We start from the raw sequence: 18,081 nt of genomic DNA on the forward strand, positions 1-18,081 counted from the left end.
CGAAAGTCCGCCCGCGTCCAACGCCCAGGCTCAGCGGCCGCTCCGCCCGGGAGTCGAACCAGCGCCCCAGCGTGGACCCTGAGCGCCGTCGGAACGGCGTTAGCGCCCAGGGGGTCACAACCCAGCTTGCTGGAAGGAAACTTGGGGACATCTGTAAGGAGAGGAATAGGAAAGACCCGAGGAGAAGCAGTAAAGGAGGTAGAAGCAACTCGCGCTGTTTTGGAGGAGAGTTTCTAGAAGGGTGTGTTAAATTCAGCAAAGTATTGAGAAAGATCAAGACCAAAAATTGTAGTTAGATTTAGGAAGGAGGAGGTAACGGAACTTCAAAAGCAAAATTTCGGGGAGCTAGAAAGGGAAAATGGAGTCAGGAGGAGCCTTGTCGAAAAACTGGAAGATGTGAAGGTTGGTGCAGCATGCGGGGAGGAGTTGCCTTTTTTTTTTTTTTTTTTTTTTTTTTTTTTTAAGGTGGGGCGCCATAACTGTTGGTGGGAGAGAGAGAGGAAAAAGCTAGGTCAGAAAGAGTTTGAGAACAAGAGAGGGGGTGTATACAGAGAGAGGGCGAAGAGATGCAATTTGTTGGCTTTGTCTGGTGTCCTTGGTTTGTGAATTACTTTCCTGCATTATCCCTGTCTTGAGCCACTGAGCTTAAAAAGTCTCAGAAGATAGGTACTGAAACTGTCAGAAGGGTGTGTAAGCAGGAGGGTGACTGTATTTACAGGAAGAGCCAAAGGCTGGAATGCTGTGACTCAATTAGGAGAATAAAGTAGAGGCTGGGCAGTGTATTTATTCATTCACCAAACTTTTGCTCAGCATTGACAACTTGCTAGATATTTTTCTGGGTCCTAGGATACAGCAGTGAATAAAATAGACAAAAATATCACCTGTCCTAAGGCTGTCATTCTTTTATTAGGAGAGCAAAACTACATATAAGTAAATTAGATCGTATGCTGGAAGGTAATCAAGTGTTGTGAGGAAAGGCAGGGTAAGGAAATCAGAGTAGTCTCCTTGAGAGGTGAGAGAGTAGGTGTTCTATATTAGAGGGCATTCAGTTCAAAGCAAGGTCCTAAGACAGGCTTCAGTTCAAAACAGCAAGGGGGCCAGTGTGGCTGGAGTAGAATGAAGTAAGAGGTGAGGAAACGGTAGTAGGCTAAGTCAGAGAAATAAGGGGGAAGCCACAGATGGTTTAGGGGAGTGATTCTTACAGTGTGGCCCCCAGACTCAGCCTCAGCATCACCTGGAACTTGCTAGAAAGATTCTAAGACCCCATCCCCAGACTTAGAGAATCAGAAACTCTAGGGGGAAGGGGAATTCAAGCAATTATTTTTGACAAACCTGGGTGATTCTAATGCATGGTGAAGTCTGAGAACCACTTTGGTGCCTTTGTAGACATTTGTGACTCTGTCTTGTCACTGCCCTCCAGCCAGAGCCCATCGAACACACCCACACGTAAACAGGTTGGGCTGATTATTCCTTGCAGTGAGGGCGCAGACGCTGTGGAAAACCATCGGGACTGTTCAGTAAGGCTGTGTTAGAGGGACCTATCATAGGATTGGGGCTTCGGGTGACTTGGGAGAGGGTTTAATGAAGTGACCCTTCACTTTGGATTGGGTGCTATCAAAGCAGAGACAATTCTGTGATTGGATATCTCAGTAAATATAAGATGGGCAAATTGGAGCAAGGCTAAAGCAGTAATTGGTAAAGAAGTAGCAGTTACTCACTAGCAGACAGAAGAGGAAGTTTGGTATTACATGGGCCGCACAATGACCTTGATTTGTCTCTGCTTAGACAGAATTATGAAGTGGTCTTATTTTGTCTCATTTTATCATGGTCTGAGTGACCGTCTCTGATGTTTGTGTTCTGTGAGATTGTTTCATCCATCAGGAGAATAACAACATAGCTGTGAATGCCAGGTCAGCTTCTAGTAACACTGAGAGCTTTCCTGGATGAGTCAGACCAGTTCCCAGATGTCAGGGGCTGGTTTTTTCTTTCTTAGGCTCTTACCCTGAGAGAAAAAGGAAGCCATTGGAGGATTTTGAACAGAGAAGTGATGTGATCTAAGTTTTAAAAGAATAGGTCTGACTGCTGCATTGTGAAGAGACTGTATGTGGGGCAAGAGAGGAAGCCAGGAGACCATAGGAGGTGAGAAAAAGGTAAGAAGATGGAAAGATAAGAGGCCTGTAAGAGCAGTTCAGGCAGATCTAACAAACCTCGGAAACAATAGGACTTCCAGGGCCTCTCGGATCTAACAGATCTTGTCAGAAATCCATTAATCAAGGATTAGAAGTGAGGTTTGAACAACGTTCTTCTTTTTATAAAGGAACCTTTTATGGAAGACACCTTCCATCCAAACAGCTAATTCCCTTCTGGTTTAGTCACTATGAATGACTTATAGACACTGTGAGCACTTTATGCCAGTGTGTGTGTATGTGTGTGTGTGTGTGAAGCCATCATTTCCTGTGTGGAAGGTACATTGCTAAGAGTTTTATGTGCTTTATCAAAGTCAATCTTCACAAAGCTCTATGACCTAGATAGAATCATCTCATTTCTACCAGTGAGGAAACTGAGGTTTAGTGTTGTGTTACCTATTTCCTTGTTTCTGAGATCCTGTTGAGTAAGAGATGTATTGACAATGTTTTAGGAGAGAAAAGATTACAAAATTAAATATAAATACCCATTTTAACACTGATACCTATTTGAAAAGAGCTAAAATGTGAAAAAGAATGCCCCTTAAAAGACAGGATATATGGTATAATTGGCTCCATTTTACAGTCAGGGAAACCAAGACTCAGGTTAAATTATTGCAAAAGGTGGTGTCAGAGATCATGTCCCTAATCTGTGCATTTTGCTGCTTCTCTGTGTGTGAAATTGTGATGAAATTTTGTGATTAGTAATCTCTAGCGAGCTAGAATTCTGTACCTATTGGTACTCAGTCATAAGAGGAAGATTGGGTAGTGCAAACATTGGCTGACTTCTCATAGGACCCCCCCCCCCACACACACCCAGAAATTGTCAGTGTTAGGTCCTGTGACCTAACCAGGATGAAACTCAACTTTTCCCCAAGCACATTGTATCTTCCTTGCTTTGTGCCTTAATGCCTGCGTGGGATATTTTATCATACCCAACTAATTCTGTCTCCTCCCGGCTTCCTATCCCCAAAGACTGTAAGATCCTGGCAGATAGCTGTCAAATCTCACTTATCTCTGTATTTCCTAGTGCCTGGTATGCCTGAACGTATGCATACCTTCAGTCTTCTAATATTCGGTAAGTTTGCTGAATGAATGAAAGTGTAGGGTGATCACAGCCATAGGGAGAAGATGTTATAGTGAACTAATTCTCAGCCTTATTTGAGTTTCAGCCTTAAAAAAAAATCTGTTGAAAGATACAGACTTGTCCCAGAAAAATGTGAATGCCAACATAAGCAATCCATTTTGTGTTCAATTTCAGGAATGTTCATGGATGCACTGAAGCCCATCCCTGGACACTAGTTTAAGAAAATGTAGTTGGTGGGAGCATAATTTGCCACAAACTTTGGGCAAAGCAATGTGACCTACCTTTGACTCTATAACTTGACGTTTGGAAATTTGTCTTAGAGGAAAAAAAGTACACAAGATGCACGTACAAAAATGTTAATTATATTAAAAGGATAAAAAAGACCCCCAAACTAAGAAATGGGAAAAGTGTATATTCTGCATCTTTGTTTGCAGCTTGAGAAAAATCACAAGAATGGCTTGTTTAAAATTAGATTTTTTTCTTGGTGCTCTGCTTCAGATCTCTATTCATAATCCTTTGTTTTCATAGTTATTAGTCCTATCAGACATACTGTTCAGGGATGAACTGGTATTCCAAATACCAGACACATGTATCCTTATCATTTACTTCAGTTTCCCCCCTTTTTAAAATTGTGATACATACACATAACAGATGATTTACTATCTTAACCACTTTAAAGTATACAGTTCAATGGTATTAAATACATTCATAATGTTGCCCGGCCATGACTCCTGTACATGTCCATAATACTTTTTATCTTCTAGAACTGAAACTCCATATCCATTAAATAATATCTTCATATTCTTCCCTCCCCTCAGCCCCTGGAAAGACCATTCTATTTTCTGTCTCTGTGATTTTGACTTCTCTAAGTACCTCACTAATGGAATAGAATAAACAGCCTAGAAAAAAAATCCTTGCCTATGTGGTCAAATGATTTTTGACAAGAGTACCAAGACCCTTCAATGGAGGAAAGGACAGTCTTTTCAACAAATGGTGCTGGGAAAACTGGATAACCATGTACAAGAATGAATTGGACCCTTATTTGGGGCATCTGAGGGACTCAGTCAGTTAAGTGTCCAAGTCTTGATTTCGGCTCAGGTCATGATCTCACAGTCATGAGATTGAGCCCTGCATCAGGCTCTGTGCTGAGCATGGAACTTGCTTGGGATTCTCTCTCTTTCTCTCAAAGTAAACAAACCTTTAAAAAAAAAAAAAAAAGAATGAATTGGACCCTTATCTCACACCGTATACAAAAATGAACTCAAAATGGATCAAAGACCTAAGTATAACACCTAAAACAACGAAACTCTTAGAAGAAAACATAGGGAAAAAAACTTAATGACTTTGGATTTGGCAGTGATTTCTTGGCTATTGACACCAAAGGCAGAGGCAACAAAAGAAAAAAATAGGCAACTTGGACCTCATGAAAAATTTGTAAAACGGGTGCATCAAAAGCCAGTATCCTTTACTTAGATGCATGGAGTTTTTGTTGTTCTTTGACCTACAGCGTAATGTTGCATCTTGGGCGATCCTTCCACAGACATCCTCCATCTTTTGTGGCCCTGTTTTTATGACCTTAAGAAAAGAGGTTGTCATATTTCTTTCCTAAACTAGTTCCTTTCTTGTAAGGATTTTATATATCCTCTCTGTTTTCATACTCTATCTGACCTGGAACACCCTTTTTGTTATCTTCTTGCTGCCTTACTGGTTAACAAGTAAAAAAACCCGCAGTGCTCAAAAGAAATTGTCAAAGGAGTTTTGTTTGGCAATCACAGCATTGTTTACGGTGGTAAAAAATTGGAGAAAACCTAGATGTACATTGTGTCAGTTATGAATTTATCACCCTTCAGCTCCAAGTTCACCATTCACTGCTTGTTCTTCTCTAGTGGAGCTGGACCTTGTAAATATTTGTTCCTTGCTCGTGGGCATGATGCTAAGTTTTATCAATAGAGGGCCTTGGGGAGATACTGTAGGAGGAAGAAACTTCTCTTCCTGGTTCCAGCGTGCTTTTGTTCTTGTGCTGTGTGGCTGCCAGTGGCACAAGGGGGGTACCCAGTGGTGCTCACCCCTGTTGAGTTTCAGTGGCCTCTCTGTGGCCTGTTTTCCGTTGAGTTTCAGTGGTACCCCTGCCACTAAAACAGTTTGCCATTGAGGTCCACCACCAGCACCCCACAGGGTGGCTTCCTGGTGTATTCTCCTGGCACACCCAGAGGCTAGATTCTCAGCAGGGATCCGCAAACCTCCCAGAACCCCCTCTGGAGACTCCCGGCAAATTCCACCAGCATCTAGGGTCGTCCTCTAATTGTTAGGTCTGGCCTGCAGTTGACTGGATTTCTCTACCACCCAGTTAGTCCTGGCCACCACATATTCAACAAGTTTTGGATCTCCGCCCTGGAGGTGAGGGACTCTTCCAAGTTTGTTTCTTTCTTGGGTGCTTTGCCTCAGCCCTAGACGTGGTGGCTGCTCCTTAGATACACTATTTCTGTATTATGTGGAGTTTTCTACCTTTTCCTTAGTTAATAATTCTCTCTATTAAGCTTTCTCTGTGGAAATTGCTGTGTAGTTTCTGTCTCTTGACTGATCTATTCATCGTTAGGAGAAAGAGGAAATAAGTGTGGAGTATTAGGTAAGAATTAAAAAAGGATAAGTTAGATTTCTGCCTCAGCCTAGAAAGGACCAACTGCTACGGGAGTTGCCTTCTCTCCATAAACAAGTAGAAAACTGCACAAAGCCTATGAAACAATTGTCTTCAGATCTTGCATAAGAAGCAGCAGCATGTGAACTTTGAAAGACAAGAAATAAAGGAGATGGGCCTTAAAATTGCCCCCGCCTACTGCCTGGAAGCAGTTTGCAGACTGCAGCATGGTGGGCTCACCTAAACCGAGACTAGTCTTGCTGAGTTGTAAAGAAAGATAGCAGGGTACACAGGAGGCCAGAGTGCCAGGAATTTGCAGGATGGAGTCCTGAGAAGGAGTTCCACAGGGAGAGAACTCTGGAGATCTCCGTAGGGGTCCTTGTGAGTCTTTGGCTGAGTTGGTGCGTAGATGGGCCCAAACTCCATGAGGCAGGATAAGAACGGCCCAGAAACAGCAGGCCAAGCACTTCTGGGAGCTCCCAAAGGTGCTAGGAGTTGTGGAAAATTCCACAGCATCAGAGAACGCTCAGTGGGCATTAGAGGGGCAGTAGCTCATTCGTGGGGATAATTACCCCCAGAGCAAAAGCTGTCTTTTGTCCACCATAACGAAGCTTAAAACAAGCCCCAGAAGAATCAAACTGATCCCAAGCATCCCAGAAGAAAGTCCCACACTACTGAAAGGAATATAACGAAGTCCAGCACATAGCCCTGTAAAATTCACCATGTTGAACATGCAACCAAAAGTTGCCAGGCATTCAAAGAAGCAGGAGAGTATCATCCATAACAAAAGGAGAAAAATCAACCATCGAAACAACCCCAGAAATGACAGAGATGATAGATTTGCAGATGGAGTCCCTAAAATGTTTATTAGCAATCTTATAAAAATGCTCAAGGATGCAAAGGGAAACGTGAGCACGATGTGGAGAAAAATGGAAGAACTTTTATTTTATTAAAAAACGTTTTTTAACATTTGTTTATTTTTGAGAGACAGAGCCAGAGCATGAGAGGGAGAGAGACAGAGAGAGAGACACACACACACACGGAATCTGAAGCAGGCTCCAGGCTGAGCTGTCAACACAGAGCCCAACGTGGGGCTCAAACCCACAAACCGCAAGATCATGACCTGAGCCGAAGCTGGATGCTCAACCGACTGAGGCACCCGGGTGCCCCAACGAAAGAACTTTTAAAAAGACACAAATTGAACTTGAGGAGATGAAAATTACAACCTCAGGTGAAAAATGCATCATATGGGATTCACAGAAGATTAAGACACTATAGGGGAAAAACGAGTGAACTTGAAAAAGACAGCAATGGAAACTATCCAAAATGAAACACAAGGAGAAACAAAGACTCAAAAATGAACAGAGTAGCAGCAAGCCGTGGGACACGTTTGTCCTGGTTACTGGCCTCCTAGACGTGTACGGGAGGTCATGGAGGAAGGGAGGCAGAAAAAGTATTTGAAGAAGTATTAGCCGAATATTTTTCCAATTTGATGAAGACCATTAAACCCACAGTTCCAAGAAGCTCATCGAACCCCAGATAGAAGAAACTTGTGGAAAATTACATAGTCACATCAAAGTAAAATTGCTGACAACTGGTGATAAAGGCTTTTTAACAGGCACTTACCATGTGATTCAAATACCCCTCCTGAGTATTTACCCTAGGGACGCTTATGTTCACACAGAAAAAACTTCGCAAGTATTTATAACATCTCTGTGCATAATAACCCCAAACTGGAAGCAACCCAAATATTCTTTGACAGGTAAATTGATGAATTGCTATGTCCAGGTAATGGAACATACGTTCATTCAATAAAACAGGACAAACTACTGTACAACATGGATGAAGCTCCAGAGCATTATGTTCAGTGAAAGAAGCCAGTGAATGAGCTTATAATTCTCTTTACATGAAGTTCTGGAAAATGCAAAAGCAGATCAATGGTTTCCAGGGGGCAGGGAGGTCAGGGGAAGGAGACTGATTGCAAAGGGGTACAGGGAACTTGTTGAGATGATTGAAATTTTTTCTCTCTTGATTGTGGTGGTAGTTACAAGATTGACACATTTTTCAAAACTCATCAACTACACACTAGAAGGGAATGCATGTTATCGTATGTGATTTATACCTCAATAAAGCTTATTATTAAAAAAAAAGGATGTGTTTAGATTTTTTTGTTTTTATCCATTGACTCAAGAGCCTGTCCATGATGTATTATTGTGAACAGGAGAAAAGCAAGTTGCGCGGTAGCATAGGTAGTTTGATCACCTTTGATAAAGCAACGCTGAACAAAACCCCTCTATATCCCTCTACATGTGTACTGATGTTTGCAAGCTGATGGAAGATTCTTTGCCAGAAGGGTACACACCAGGCTTGGTTACATGATGGGGGTGGGAATTGAGGGGGAAAAATGGGGAGGTTGTTAAATTTTTCTTATATGTCTTTTGGGTGGTTCCATGTTTTACAATGAGCACCTGTTATTTTCATATTTTAAAAAAGTATTGAAAATAAAGAGGATATCAAAATAATAAATAGAGAGGTGTGTCTGTAGGAAGAATTCTGGTGGAGAGAAGGGTCCATTGTGACAGTACAGGGAGGTCAAAGGGATGAAGATGAGGTCATTAGACTGGGACAAAAAGATCTTTTGTAACTGCTGAGAGCATCTAAGTAGTGGTGAGCGGGCCAGAAGTCATAATGTGATATATGGAGGAAAGTTGGAGATTGGGAAGAAAGGCTCTGAGTGTGGGCCATTGTTTAAAAAGTTTGGTCATAAAGGGAAATTAAAAAAACAGGTTAGGAAGGAACCACAGCATCGGTTGCAGGTTTTTGTGAGGGAAGGACAAGGATACTTGTGGCTTCTTGAAGGCCAAGAGAAGAGAACCAGCAGAGAGTTATTGGCCAAAGGTATTGAAGAATGGTATAAAATGCTGGTGACAGAGCCCTTGAGATGATGAGGGCTTTGCAGGGACAGAAAGAAGAGATGTCTCACTTCCCTAGAATTCAGTTTATTCCCTTCAGAGCTGTCATAGACCTAGGAACACACCCTACCGAATCCCTGTCTGTAGTCTAAGGAGCCCAGCTTCCTAACAGATAGCTGGGCCCTGAGTCCGGGCTTTCACATGGAGCATCAGCTGTGTGACCTAGTGCCAGTCACTTAGGCTCTCTACACTTCAGTCTTCTGATTAGTAAAATGGACTTGGTAATAATACCTACTTCCTGTTGTTGCTGTGAGGGAATACATACAAAAAGTTTAGTTCGCTACTCAACCACTGGTCTGGGGGCAATATTTCTGACATCTTATGAGTCTGGGCCATGTGACCAATGATGTCACAATGCCCTACTAGACTTCATCTTCTCCATTAGGGCGTTGCGGATCCTTTGGAGCCAAGGACTGGAACTGCCATGCAAGACCTCTGCCAACTGAGGGTTTCATGAGCACACTCCCTTGCCAAGATCTTGGTGAATAGTCTTTCACTGTGCAATTGTGTCTTAGACATTGTTTTACTTGTTATCATGATTGTGCTTGGCTGGATGCTTTTTGTTGGACTTGCATGTTACATGGGCACATTTCCAGAGTTCACGGTAAGTAATGACCCTGCCTGTGAATCCCTGGTAGTAGTCGGTCCTGGCTCTGACTCCACCTCCCAGCCAGGGTTTCTGACCAAATGGGAAAGACAGTTGAGGCCTTATCACTAATTAGAGGTCAGGGTGCAGTGGGAACAAAGTTGGCTTCCCAGGCTACTTCTCAACTCACTGGGATTATCTTTAAGTTCCACCCACCCCTTGGGTACATAACATTACTTATTTTAAATTTATAAGGGGTTTGCTGGAGAAAGTGGATTTCAGGCAAAGTAGATCAATGGTCACCGGCTAGAAAGGGAAGGTGGGCATTGGTGGGACCTCCAACAGTCACAGTCACAGACAGAGGCAATTACCTGCTAGGCCAACAAGTAGAACCGCTTCTGCCTTTAAATTTCTTTCTGACTCAGCCTCCAACTCTGAAGTGGAAAGAGAAGTGGCCTGTTCAGGAGAGCAAGACACGACTGAGGAGCCTGGCTTTGGATGAAGAACCACAACTATGAGTGAGTGGTCAGGTCTGCTGGACTCAATTCCTCCCTTTTCAGAGAACATGGCAACCCCTTGAAATCTCAGTAGGAAGTTTATATTCCCCTGGGAAACAATAAACTGTAGAAAGGGAAGGGGGTTGAGATATGTGGTGGGGAAAGAGAATTCAGTGAGCACTGCTTTGGACAGCAGGCCAAGGCTCAAAGATTTGTTAAGCACATCTTACTGGTATTCTTTCCAAAGACTATTCCTGTCTATTAACTTATTTTCTCACAAACTCTGTAATAAGTTGGACCAGCGTTTTTAGCACCCCTTTTGGCAGATCCCAAGACAGGTTCAAGTTCTAACTTTGCAACTCACTAGCTACGTGACCTTGGGAAAGTTTAATCTCTCTAAACCTCAGTGTCTTCATCTGTATAACGGAGATATCTCTGTATCTTACTGTTTTTGTGAGGCTTGCATCTGGGAATTCATGTAAAGCATTTGATGCAAAGCATTTACTAAATGCCAACTTAACAACTAAGCAAAATAATGAACGGGTCCACAAAGACTTAGTGGTGACAGTAACCTCAACTATTTACCCAAGGCCATACAAATCAACTCCTTTGAGAAGCTGGGATGCGAGCATAGTTCTCTGGACTTAACAGCCTCTTGCACTCGTTCCACTAGACCAGCCTGCCTTTAGGAGACAGGAATAGCAGTATCCTTTTCACAACCGTCTCCTGGCTTTCTTCCCTCCCACTCCCTTTCACTCAGATCTGGTTTTTCAAAGGTGTTCCCACTGTTAAAGAAACTTTACTCTGAGAGTCTTAGTAATGAACTGATAACAGGAGCAGATTTTCTGGGAAGCTACTCTGGAAAGCAGTGGTATCAAGTCCTAACGCCAGGTACACTGAGAGCAGGGCATGAGGGTTTGTTTGTTTGTTTTTTTCCATCGGCCCCAGAATTTCCATGCAAGTGTTGACCCAGCTCGGTCAGATCATTGTTGGGGTGGGGACATAGATGGAGGCCCTGGGCACTTGCTTAGCTGAGGCACTGCCACCCTGATCCTGACCAAGCCACTGGAAATGTTCTGTGCCTCAGGTTCTCCAGCTTTGAAATGAGCAGGACAGCCTAATGCCCTCTCTTCCCTTTCCAGGGAAGGGAACCCTACACGATGAGGGTTTAATTGTGACATTTCACGAAATGTGAGATTTTCGTTTGTTTGTTTTTTTGCAAATAGCCTAACGATAGTCTATAAAGTAATTGCTCGTAGCATACCTAGCCAATCCTCCCAATTAATCCAGGGTATTTTCTGTTTTGTTTTGTTTGCATGGCACTGCTTTTTGCATCTGATTGCATGAAAGCAACAGTTAATATTTTGACAGGTGATGAGTTAATAAAGTTCTGATGCCAGCTAGATCCTGACCGTGTAGAGTCACCAGAGAACAGGGCCCTTCTTTTAAGGATTCTTTGGCCCCAACACACCAGGCATCCTGGCCAGTTGTCCCATAGTTACTCACTCTGACGGGTCCCTCCAAGGTCACAGGAGCTGATGTCACAATTGGTGTCTGAGCTCTGCCCCCTAAAATGGCCATGGCCAGCCATTTCAGTTCACACTAGACCACGAAGCCCCTCAGCCAGGAGCTATCATGCTGGGCGATCCGCCATCCGGTCTGGAATGAAGACAGCCCAGTTCCCAGGACTCAAGGAATAGAACACCACACCTTTCAGAACCACCTGTTTTCCCCAGCACATCCCACCAGTGAGCAAGAAGCCCCACAATGATTGTTGTTTTATGGTTGCTTCTCATTGCAGGAACCATGTGGAAAGGATATAAGTATCCCCCAGGAGGGGTAAGTGTGCTTTCAACTTTGTTCTCTATTCCTCCTTTGAAATATATTCCCCCAGATCCATGAGCTGAGCATCACAATCCAACTTTAGAAACAAATCCTCTTTTCTTGATTAAGAAAGTGGTGGTAGCTTACCTGCCTCTATTGTTGCTCGCGGAGAGTTCCCTCTGTCTTTCACGTCTTTCTTTTTTTTAATTTTTTTTTTTTCAACGTTTATTTATTTTTGGGACAGAGAGAGACAGAGCATGAACGGGGGAGGGGCAGAGAGAGAGGGAGACACAGAATCGGAAACAGGCTCCAGGCTCTGAGCCATCAGCCCAGAGCCTGACGCGGGGCTCGAACTCACGGACCGCGAGATCGTGACCTGGCTGAAGTCGGACGCTTAACCGACTGCGCCACCCAGGCGCCCCTCACGTCTTTCTTTTATACATATTTTCCTAAGAGTCTTTACTCTTGCATTTTTCAGTTTTATATAACCTGGAGGTAGAGAGGTAAAGACTCAGGCAATGCTGTCTGACATGGGGGACCTAGTCTTGTGCTCAGGGGCCATTTTGAATGCTGGGGTCTTCAGTCCCATTTCTTAAATCAGCCCAGACCAGCAACCCACCCTTAACTCTCCTTCATCAAGTAAAGGGTGGTCTATAAAATGGTTCTGGTGCTAGAAATCTTCTCTCTTCCTGTTAGACCTTGGATATGTGTCCTTTCTCTGCCTCTTGTCCCCTCCCACATGGCTAAGCCCCTCTGGCAGTGGAGGTCAGAGACATTAAGAGACAGAATTGGACAGAACCACTTCTGCCTGTCTTTGGCAAGGAAGGCAATTACCTCAGCCGCACACTCTGGCCAACACTAGAGAAGGCCCACCTGACATACTTTTGTCCCCCCAGACCCCGGTGGAAATAAGCAAAGATGATCCTGGTGAAGTCATGCAGCTCTGAAGCTCACCTGGCCTGCTGTAGAGTTCCTGTTGTTGGTTTCGCATAAAGTAATTGCACATTATTTTGTCACATTTTATGTAAAAAGTTACCGTACTTTTTAAGATGAAGAGCTGATATTCTGTTAGCTCAAAACAGGGAGATGGGGGAGGGTAGTTGGGTTAGACGAACGTGATTGGGTGCCTCTGTTTCAGTCTCTAAGACTGACATTAAGACTAAAATACCTAGTTCAATTTGCCCCCTATTCTGAATCCTTAGGGATAGAAATTCTCTAAAGCTCCTTTGACCTAGTTCCCCGGGTGTAGTCTTCCTCCTGCATCCAGGGTCCAGGGTCGAAAAAACGTTCAGAAAAGGCTAGAGATTGCAGCAACTTTAAGCCTATCTTTTGGGGATACTCCTCTGTGGCCTTTTCACAGCTGTTACCAACAACCTTCTGTGGCCTTTTCTCAGCTGTTACCAACAACCTTCTGTGGCCTTTTCACAGCTGTTATCAAGAACCGAAGGCTTACACTGTGTGGGGGAAGGGATGTCATTTTAATATGAGGTGCTAGATACTAAATTAAACATTACTTTAATTCTTATAAGCTTCTGAGCTGGGCACTAGCCTCATTGAACAAAATGTTACAAATTTAGTTGAGAGACTCAAGTATCTTACCAGCTGCACAGCTCTGGGTTGGAGTCAAGATCAAGATCCAGGCCTTCTCCTTGGCATGCTTTTATGTGCCAAGGAAAAGAGCCAAACAAGAGACTGGAATATCCAAGATCTTGGCTATCTCTTGGCTCAAGTGCCCCCTTCATTTGAATAGCCAAGAAGGTACCTGATGATTCTTTTAGCAGTAACCACTGCTAATACAGGGCAGCATGCATAGAAACAAAAGCTAAGTACTCAGTCCTCAATATGATGCAGTTTGAGTTTGAGACCAAGTATGGAAACTTAAGACCCATGCAATTAATCTAGGTGTTTCAGCCCTAGGATATTCCTCATAAGCCCTCTCTAGGGGTGGTTTGGAATTTTCTGACCTTAACGGGGTTGGGGAGGGAGGGGGAAGAACCCAACAAGAACAAGTACTTCTAAAATAAACTGTATGGAATTTTTCCCATTCTGTGGCTACTTGGGGATGACTGATAGTTCCATCATTCAGAAGTGCATCCTTACCACCAAAGTAGATCTTTTTGGTTATGTAGATAACATTTTGTTGAGGACTATTTAGCACACATTTGCTAAACTATTTGTAAGTGGCCCTTTGCACTGAATGGATTGCCTTTTTTTTTTTTTTTTTTTTTTTTTTATGGAAAGAAAAGTGAATTCAAAATCCATTAGCAACACTGTAATCCTGAATCCAGGATACTATCTCTTATAAGGCTTCTTATATGACCTAGACTCAACACATCCCATTGAGCTAAGTGCCTACATTTTCTGGCTCCATGGCTATACCAACTTGCCTTCTGAATATCCCAAAGGACTCATCTTGTCAGTTGTTTCAAGCTCTTTTATTACAGGGGATCAGAACCTGTGCTCGTTTTCTTGACAAGAGGAACTATACACCCAGTTCTTCTTCCCTCTGGTTCCCTGAATATACCTCCAAACAGTTCTCCGGCCTTCAGAGTAGCTCTCTTAAGCTGGTGGGGTGCGGGGAGATGGGTCAGTTGTGGGGGTTGAGCAGAGGTCAATGCGTCAGAGAGAATGAACAGGTGTGTGTGTGTGTGTGTGTGTGTGTGTGTGTGTGTGTAAGGAAGCACACCCCATCTCAAGTCTGATGAGTCTACTGGGGTTTCTAGCTGGAAAAATGTTCAGGGTGATGAAAGAAGGAATATCTGAGTTTTGGTAAATAAATGCAAACCAGTGAAAATATCAATAAAATATTTTTAATGCCTACAATTTCTTTTATACATAAATTGCAAAACTTTCACCTGTATATGCAAAAGTAGATTCTCTTGCAGGTCAACAGCACCAGAAAACAAGCTAAACTATGTAAATGTTTTTTGTTTTTTTTTTAAACTTGATTTGTCCATTATGTAAAAGACATGATGGATTTAATAACTTCAAAGAAATCTATATCCCACTCTTAATCATACACTAAACACCTGAATATTTATTTTATCACATCCACTCACAAAATAAATAGTAGTCTAATATATTCAGCACATTGAAAATAAACCAACCAGTTTCTCTTCATATATTTATTCTCTTTCCAAACATGTTTTGGTCTCCTGCTATATCTCAGAAATGTACTAATAGCTGCTTTTAAGTTACAAAATACAAAACAGTAATTTCTTGGAGAAAATCTTGGGGTAACATTAAAAAAATGATATTTCGAGTTCCCATAGACTTTCTTTTTTGTTAACAGTCTTTGAACCTTCTCATGGCACACATGTAAGGCTGTCTGTGACATGTGGTACCCTGGCCTCCAAATGGACGTAATTGCATTTATAGTTTAGAGAAAATACAAAGACAAGTTTTTGAAAGTAGCCTTAAAAGAAGAGTGCCCCTTGCTTTGACATAGCAATATCAAAAGCAAGTGGGACTGTGCAATCAGAGCCATATGAGTTTTATGAAAACTACTTTCTTTTCACATCATCTGTTAGAGAATGCCACACCCATGATCATGTAACATTACAATTGTGAAATAACATTACTACATTCGTGAATTAACATTACCCAATAAAAGGCACATCTTCAGATATTGAATTAATAAAATCTGAAAATCAAAACAGTAGAGGATACATTAAAAACCAAGCACTTAATTTGTAAACCTTTATAAAATAACAGCTTATTCCAGTTTCTTCAAAGGTTTGTGAGCTTTTTGTAAGAGCCGTCAGGAATTGCAGAACAAAACGGAAGACAGGATTTGGAAACAAGGCCAAGATTAATTTAAAAGACTTTCTCAGGACTTTCTTTTTAAATGAGCTACAGAAGTGCCCTTTTATAACGTTGATGCCGAGGAATAATCAACATCTGTAGAAGAAATGCACTCAAAAGTGGTAGATGCCTAAGGACACGACCTGACTCTTCCTATGAAGTTCTAGAACTTTTATCTAGCACAGTGGTGCCTTTCTGTACAAATAACTGCACGTCGAGTAAAGTGCTAGTAAACGTTAAGCCACCAGAAATCTTTCAGCTATGATAAGCACTTGATTGTAATAGATTTTCAAAGAGTCTAAATACTGAAAAAATATAGCCCAGAAAACAACTTTTGTAGGGGTGGGGCGGGAGGAAGCACAAAAGTGACAGCAAAGGAAATAATGTTCCAAACCTGTTTTATTACGTGGAACACCACACTACCCTTAAATCAATTTCACTGAAGATATTTTGAGATGGGTGAGAGGCAGTCAACAGGATTTTCTGCCAGTGTGACAATTCTATGTAGATCATTAGAGTGTTACTCCTGGTGATGAAGACCTCTTTCAGAGGATCCAGCTTCAAAGTTAAATGCTTGCACTTTCGAAATGTGAAACTCAATTCGAAATGAGTCAGAGTCCGAAGGGACTAGGTCAAATGGTTGTCCCATTAAGGGAGGTAACAACAGTAATGTATACCACCCAAACTTGGAGAATAAAGAAAGCTTTATGGATAAAAAGGAATACACCAAAACAACTTTTGGAACTGTTCTTCAAGCTTATGTCCCACTGTCCCCAACCCTCCATATTTAGAATTAAGGACAAAAGCTCTCTAGCGTCATCATATCTCATTTTCTGTTGCTGACTTTTCCTTGAGACTTGGCTTCTCTCCAGCCAGAACCTAGGTCAGCCTGATTGGAATTGCCTGGGTTTGAGGCTTAAGAGATCTCAAGTGTAAAAATAGGACTTGGAAAAAAGTGAGAATGAAGAAAGTTCCACAGCCCGGTAAAGCACCAGTAGCAGGGAACGTCCTTTTCTACCTGGGGAAAAAATCTCTTCACAGTGCATAGTTTGAAATAAAAGTGCAATATGGGCAAAAAGAGAAGGTGGTGCTCTCAATACACGTGAATTTAGTTTTTGGCTTTTGGCATTAATTGCTAAAGAATTTAAGATAAAATGCAGTCGTTAACATCAAGAGGTACAGGGGCACCTTTTTCCAAAATATCTTTATAGAGAGGGAGGAGGGGAGTCTCACATGTCACTTCCTTATTTTTTAAACTATTACTCTTCCAAATCTAATGTTTGAATAAAATAAGCATTTTCTTCAGTATAAAAATGACTTTTCTTAGATAAAAATCAATCAGCACAGTGACCTTGTCTATTTTACGCTGAAGCCAACGTAACAGTAAATTTGAAAGGAAAACCTGGAAACAGATTATTTTTAAACTAAATGGCATAACTTGTATTTTAACTGGAAAAAAAAAATTTGTTAATTGCCTTACCACCTAAATTAGTGAATAAGAATGCTTGGCATCCAATCCATGAATAATGTAAAATATGATATAATTTATTCTACTTTTTACTTCAAAGTCACAGAGATGACATCCATACGATAATTATAGAGCCTACTCTACATTTTCAAGTTCTCAATCCAAACATATACATTAGGACAGGTCACTTTATTGCTGGCAACATTCACGGAAGGGCCAGGTTCCTCATTAAAAGACAAAGTTTGATTGGGAGCTGGGCAGTGCTCTACTCACACATCAGCAGAACATGAAGAGGCAATCCTTTTTTTTTTTTTTTTTCTTTTCAAAATAGCAAAGGAACAATGTAAGATTGGCTGACAGTGAGCTGCCCCCGTTAGAGTGCATAGCTCATCAGGATCAAGGCGGGCACCTGTGAACAGTTAACTTCATAAGCACGCTCACTGGGCATTCTATCATCTGCATTAGATTTAACCCTGGAAGTATTTGAAAATACTTTATGCTCCAATGACAGCCTGCAAATAACAGTATGCATTCCTTCTCCTTGAGTACCCAAGTATAAATTAAAATCATAAAGGGGCTTCTTCATTCTGAAGGCAGGACCTCCTGGCAGCAGAGTGTCTCCAGAATTTCACAAAAATAACAAAAGCAGCAGCTAACGCTTCTTCAGCTTCTTAGCCTTTCGACGCTTCATTTCTTCTTCTTCACGTCTCATTTCCTCTAAGTCCTCCTGCATACCTAGTCTTAAACTGTCACACACAAAAAAAAGAAAAAAAAGTACTTGTCAATATACATGACATTACCACCTTCTTTAAAAATTAGGAATGAAATTACAACTGGGAGCTCATATGGAATGTGCTGAGGCATTAAAAACGCCTCAAGCCTTTACCACTGAAAACAAACTAGCAGGAATATTTTTTACTAGGAGCCTCGGCCACTGATTCAACTTCTAGTAGAAAAAAGACCTCACATAAAACCTCAACATAAAATACCTTAACATTCCCATTAAAGTAATAAAATATAAATTG

General features: G+C 41.9%; 2 protein-coding genes and 1 long non-coding RNA gene across 7 annotated transcripts in view; 2 read left to right on the forward strand and 1 right to left on the reverse strand.

The window, feature by feature from the left end:
• On the forward strand, positions 1–12,792 carry SPTY2D1OS (SPTY2D1 opposite strand). 4 transcript variants are annotated; one of them, XR_006714119.1, is made up of 6 exons: positions 9–402; positions 1,994–2,150; positions 9,263–9,358; positions 9,889–9,981; positions 11,762–11,799; positions 12,681–12,792. XR_006714119.1 is itself a non-coding variant. In XM_045484728.1 (5 exons), exons 2-3 carry the CDS (start codon positions 9,413–9,415, stop codon positions 9,979–9,981), a joined length of 162 nt encoding a protein of 53 aa, XP_045340684.1. In that variant the 5' UTR covers positions 33–198; positions 9,263–9,412; the 3' UTR covers positions 11,762–11,799; positions 12,681–12,792. The 4 variants fall into 4 exon arrangements, 1 of the variants encoding a protein (XP_045340684.1); XR_006714118.1 differs by lacking the exon at positions 1,994–2,150 and having other exon boundaries at positions 1–402; XR_006714117.1 differs by lacking the exon at positions 1,994–2,150 and having other exon boundaries at positions 16–198; positions 9,263–9,481; positions 9,889–9,993.
• LOC123601465 lies at positions 2,157–14,604 on the forward strand. The gene is made up of 2 exons (XR_006714120.1): positions 2,157–2,438; positions 14,421–14,604. It is a non-coding gene; the product is annotated as an uncharacterized LOC123601465 (long non-coding RNA).
• SPTY2D1 (SPT2 chromatin protein domain containing 1) overlaps positions 14,573–18,081 on the reverse strand; it is a 22,844-nt gene continuing 19,335 nt past the window's right edge. For both annotated transcript variants that reach the window (XM_045484715.1, XM_045484714.1), the window contains exon 6: positions 14,573–17,802. In XM_045484715.1, coding sequence (XP_045340671.1) covers positions 17,709–17,802 — 94 coding nt within the window. In that variant the 3' untranslated portion in view covers positions 14,573–17,708. The remainder of the gene's footprint in view (positions 17,803–18,081) is intronic.

This window comes from Leopardus geoffroyi, chromosome D1 (assembly GCF_018350155.1).
Source record: "Leopardus geoffroyi isolate Oge1 chromosome D1, O.geoffroyi_Oge1_pat1.0, whole genome shotgun sequence".
In the NCBI taxonomy this organism is placed as follows: Eukaryota; Metazoa; Chordata; class Mammalia; order Carnivora; family Felidae; genus Leopardus; species Leopardus geoffroyi.